Source organism: Pterocles gutturalis, unplaced genomic scaffold, assembly GCF_000699245.1.
Source record: "Pterocles gutturalis isolate BGI_N339 unplaced genomic scaffold, ASM69924v1 scaffold42083, whole genome shotgun sequence".
In the NCBI taxonomy this organism is placed as follows: Eukaryota; Metazoa; Chordata; class Aves; order Pterocliformes; family Pteroclidae; genus Pterocles; species Pterocles gutturalis.
In genome coordinates, this window is record NW_010124455.1 from 9,450 (window position 1) to 13,725 (window position 4,276).

Here is a 4,276-nt window from a genome sequence, read left to right on the forward strand (position 1 = left end):
ATCTTTGAAGTTTTCCTAGTGCCTTGGAAAATGGGTGGTAACTCCACTTGAAGGAGGAACTGGGCATTGACACAACTTTCTAGAAGGGGAAGCAAAGGGAATCAGGGAAGCAAGATCAGATCCAGGGGAGGAAGGACAAAGTAGAAGTCTAATGCCCTGCACGGCTTATACCACCCATTGCCAACACTGGATTTGTAACCTGTGATCCAGAAAGGATCAAAATGCTAAATCAGTTCTATAGATCCTTCCCTTTTCGCTTCCTTCCCTTGCTTTTTCGTCCCATCTCCTCCAGCTCCCAAGACAGTAAGTTAGCTTTGAGTTTGCTTGTCCCAGGGTTTGCTTGCCTCTGCCCTCCACGTCTGGACAAACTCCAGCTTCCAATCCCCTGTTCTGTCATGGCTTTCAAAAGATCTTCTTGCCTCTTGGCCACCATCTCTTCCCGGGTCCAGATTAGAATATTAAAGCCTGAGAGGAAAAATTAAACACTGTGCATCAGAAATTCTACATCATATATAATACCTTAGGCTATGTCACTTAAATGCCAGAAATTCAAAATGCTTTGTCTAAGCATTTGTTCTAAGATATTTCCAAGGTATAGAGGATGCAAAGATAATTTATTGCAGATGCTATCTCCACACAGCCATGGAAATTTTATTTCATTAAGAAACATAATCAAGTAATTTCTAATCTTATCTGCCAAGAGGTCTAAGACCTAAATCTATAGCCAACTCCTTTAATCCCATACAGCTTGTGAAAAACTGAGTAATCTTAGCTGTGCAGCCTAGGAAATGAGCTAAATTAAATGAAGGGACAGCACGCTTTTCCACCCCCATCGTTTTCTGCTACTGCTACATAACCGGCAGATGCCAGCAGCTCCCTGCTGCGGGGAGGCTTCTCACTGCTCCGGACCTCCTGCTCTCAGGAATGTTACACAGGAGATGACTACCAACCTGTTTTCTAACTGCAAAGGTGGAAGACTGAAAAGGTCTTGATCTCTCTTACAGATGTAGGAAATTACAGAGGACTACTAGCAGGCAGGTTATGGGAAACCCTCACTCACAACTTCCTTTAGTCTGTAAAAACAAGCCTGCTCTTTCTTGGGTCTGGAACCCACCTGTGCTTAGTGCGCCAGGTTCTCTTTACTTACCCATGCCAGAAGCCAGCGTGTCTCCCATAGGGTTAAATTTATTGAGCTGAAAATGGAAACACAATCAGAGTGTATAAGAGCATCACTGCTTATATAACAGAGTCATAAGAGCACCCTGGCTTATATAACAGCAACAAAGCATCTGGAAAAGCCAGTGTTCCCTAAAGAGTATCCCAGAAAACCCACATATGACCATGGAGCAGTGCTGCTCGAGTCAGCAGCTCCAGCCAGCAGCCATACTCTCATGAGACCATGAGTCCGTCACGAGTAAAGGGGACACTCCTATTCTCGTCCCTAACCTGTATCTCTTGGCTGCAGCTCAACACACAGCAGTTCTTTTAGCTGCAGTGCTCAACTCACCGAGATGATACCAGAAGCATTTGGATCATGGAGCTGACAAACTATCTCCCCAGTGTTTCCATCGAATACGTCAACAGTTCGTAGCTCATTCACCGTGTACCCTGGGAATTTAGGGTCTGGGTAGCGACCTGCCACAATGAGGTCATAGCGAGGATGCCACGTTGCCTAGTCATAGAGCAGAGTGACAGGGAGTTAAAAGGGACAGAGCTCATAATGCCACACACCAGACTATAGTTTGTACATCCCACCCACCGCCTGAGGAACATGGGTATCCTCAGAACAAGTGCTCTGCTGGGAGTTGCAGCAGCACGAACATCCACCCACCAATGCAGTATCCTGCCCAGAAACCAGACCATTTCTGATTTACAGCCGGCTGCTATCACCAAGCATGATACTCCTCTCAGAATGCACCGGCTTAACTCACCTTAATAGGAGTGAGGTGCTGAAACTGCCGATGTGGATGTGGGATCAGATGTTGTGGCTTGGTCCAGTCTGAAGATGAGTAAACCCTGATTTCACTGCGCTGGTCTGTGGTCAGGAGCTTGGCACCATCTGTTGGGCTGAAGTAAGCTGGGGGTGGACAATAAGGCAAACAAAAGATCACACCACTGTGACTGACATGAAACATAAAAGTCACACTTCTCTGATTGGAAACCCATGGCTATTTCTTTAATAGGGATGTGAATATGGCCATGGGTCCCAACAGACAAGACTTTACCTGTCTCAAACTCAAAGCTCTTACCAACAGTAAGCTGAAACCTACAGCGGTGGGTTACAAAGGAAGAATCATTATTCTCATTTTAGAACCACAGAAAGAGATTGCAAAGAAAGGAACTTTCTCATTCAAATAGAAAGTTAGTGAAGAAGCTGAGACAGACACCTGCAGTTTGGACTTCCATGAACCGGTAAAACTGTACCCAAGAAACAGGTCTGAGTCCCCACGCTCTGCTTTTGTCAAAAGAACTGCCCCAATAAATTCAGTTTTCTAATCTCAGCCGCTGCTGATGCTTCCACACTCACCTCTCAAGGCACAGTGCCACAGTTTGTACAGCAAGTCTAAGGCTGTGCTGCAGCTCCCCTATCCGCCTCCCTGCCTCTGGCCACACGTTCTCACTGCCTGCCTTGCTTTAACACTAGCTACTGTGCAGCTTCGGATCTGAGCAAAAGCTAATATTGCCACAACAATAAAAGCTGAGCTGAGTGGACTCTCTGCAGATATCCATGCAATGAAATCCTTATCTCAACTCACCCGCATTGACAGGTTTGTCATGAGGAAGCACATGAAGAAAATTTGTTTTGTTTTTGATGTTTCTAAGGTCCCAGACTTTGACTGTCTGATCCACAGATGCTGTGGCCAACAACCACTCACATCGAGAGTTAAACTCCACATGAGTCACTTTCTTCCTGTGCAATTTCAGCTTCCAAATCTGCAGCAAACAGAAATCACACAGAAAAAAAATATCAAGGTCTGAAGTAAAGAAACTGAGTAATAAACTACTAGTGCAGAGTAAAGGGGTCACACATTTACAGAGTAACAAAAATTCTAAAATACACCAAGAGTTTATCCACCAGAAAAAAGAAAGAAGAATAACCTTGGGATATAACTAATTCTGGGAGAACTCTGATCCACCAATTTATTACAGCTATGAGAAATGAAAACACAATCCCTGGTTCCTAGAAGGAAGTATTAGTGCCACTGTAGAAAGCAAGCTCGCATCTGGGATACTTTATGCAGTGCCAGTCTTCCACCTGAAGAAAGATTAAAACACACTGGAACAGGTACAGCAAATGCACTGCCGAGATAATAACAAGGAATGGCCTGCTTTGTGGGAGAAAACCAAAAGAGCTGCTTTGTTATCTTAGTGAAAGAGGAGAGAGGAGATATAATGGGCTTCTAGAAATGCATCAGCAAAGAGACACGAGGGTAGGAGAAATACGGCAATTAACAAGAACAAATGGATATAAACCACAGCCATGAAGAAATTCACATCTGAAGCTGGAAGAGTATTTCTAATAGGAGGATCTCCCAAGTGCAGAAAAGACTGTCACGTTCTTTCAAGAGAAAAAAAGGAAAGGAAGCAACTAACGAATAAGCACAAATCATTTAGAGCACTCCTGACTCCCAGTAACCTACACAGCTGCCTCTGGCTGCAGCTCACTGGGTAGCAAACTCTTACAGACGTTACTCCTACAGGCAGGAGAAGTGGTAATGCTGGTGTGACGGTACACCAGGCTCTTTAAAGCAGGGCCCACTCCAACTATTCTCCAATGCATTTCTGTGCTGCTTCAGCCTCGAAGGCACAGCCTGCCTCTGCCTGCCCTCTCGTGTCTAATGGCAGCAGTGCAATTTCTGTCCCAACATTTGCTCAATTACTGTTGTGTACCTACTCCAAGGTCATGGCAGGGCATACATCAAAGCAGTATCTCCTAAATGAGTCCCCTCAGTGCACTACCTTTCTGGAAGTGTGAAGGTTGTTGTCAGAGGGTGCTCACATCTTCAGGTTACTCTATAATTACTCTTGCCAGTAGCAAATACTCTTAAGGAGGGGGTAGCACATGACCCAATCCCTGTGTGGGAATTTTTACCATTGGGAGGGGGTAGCACATGGCCCAATCCCTGTGTGGGAATTTTTACCATTACACTCAACAATGTGAAAATGTCTAATGAATGGCAGAAGTGGAGGACTTCTTATCACCTAGACAATGGACTCATGTCCTGAGATGCAATGTACTTGGTCCTTCTTTTTTCAGGGTCCCTGTAGTGTAGGG

General features: G+C 44.9%; 1 protein-coding gene across 1 annotated transcript in view; it reads right to left on the reverse strand.

The window, feature by feature from the left end:
- Window positions 1-72: 72 nt before the first annotated feature.
- DDB2 (damage-specific DNA binding protein 2, 48kDa) overlaps window positions 73-4,276 on the reverse strand; it is a 9,774-nt gene continuing 5,570 nt past the window's right edge. Inside the window, exons 5-9 of the mRNA XM_010078259.1 lie at window positions 2,757-2,934; window positions 1,932-2,077; window positions 1,508-1,672; window positions 1,148-1,193; window positions 73-465 (exon numbers count right to left, since the gene is read on the reverse strand). Coding sequence (XP_010076561.1) covers window positions 236-465; window positions 1,148-1,193; window positions 1,508-1,672; window positions 1,932-2,077; window positions 2,757-2,934 — 765 coding nt within the window. The 3' untranslated portion in view covers window positions 73-235. The remainder of the gene's footprint in view (window positions 466-1,147; window positions 1,194-1,507; window positions 1,673-1,931; window positions 2,078-2,756; window positions 2,935-4,276) is intronic.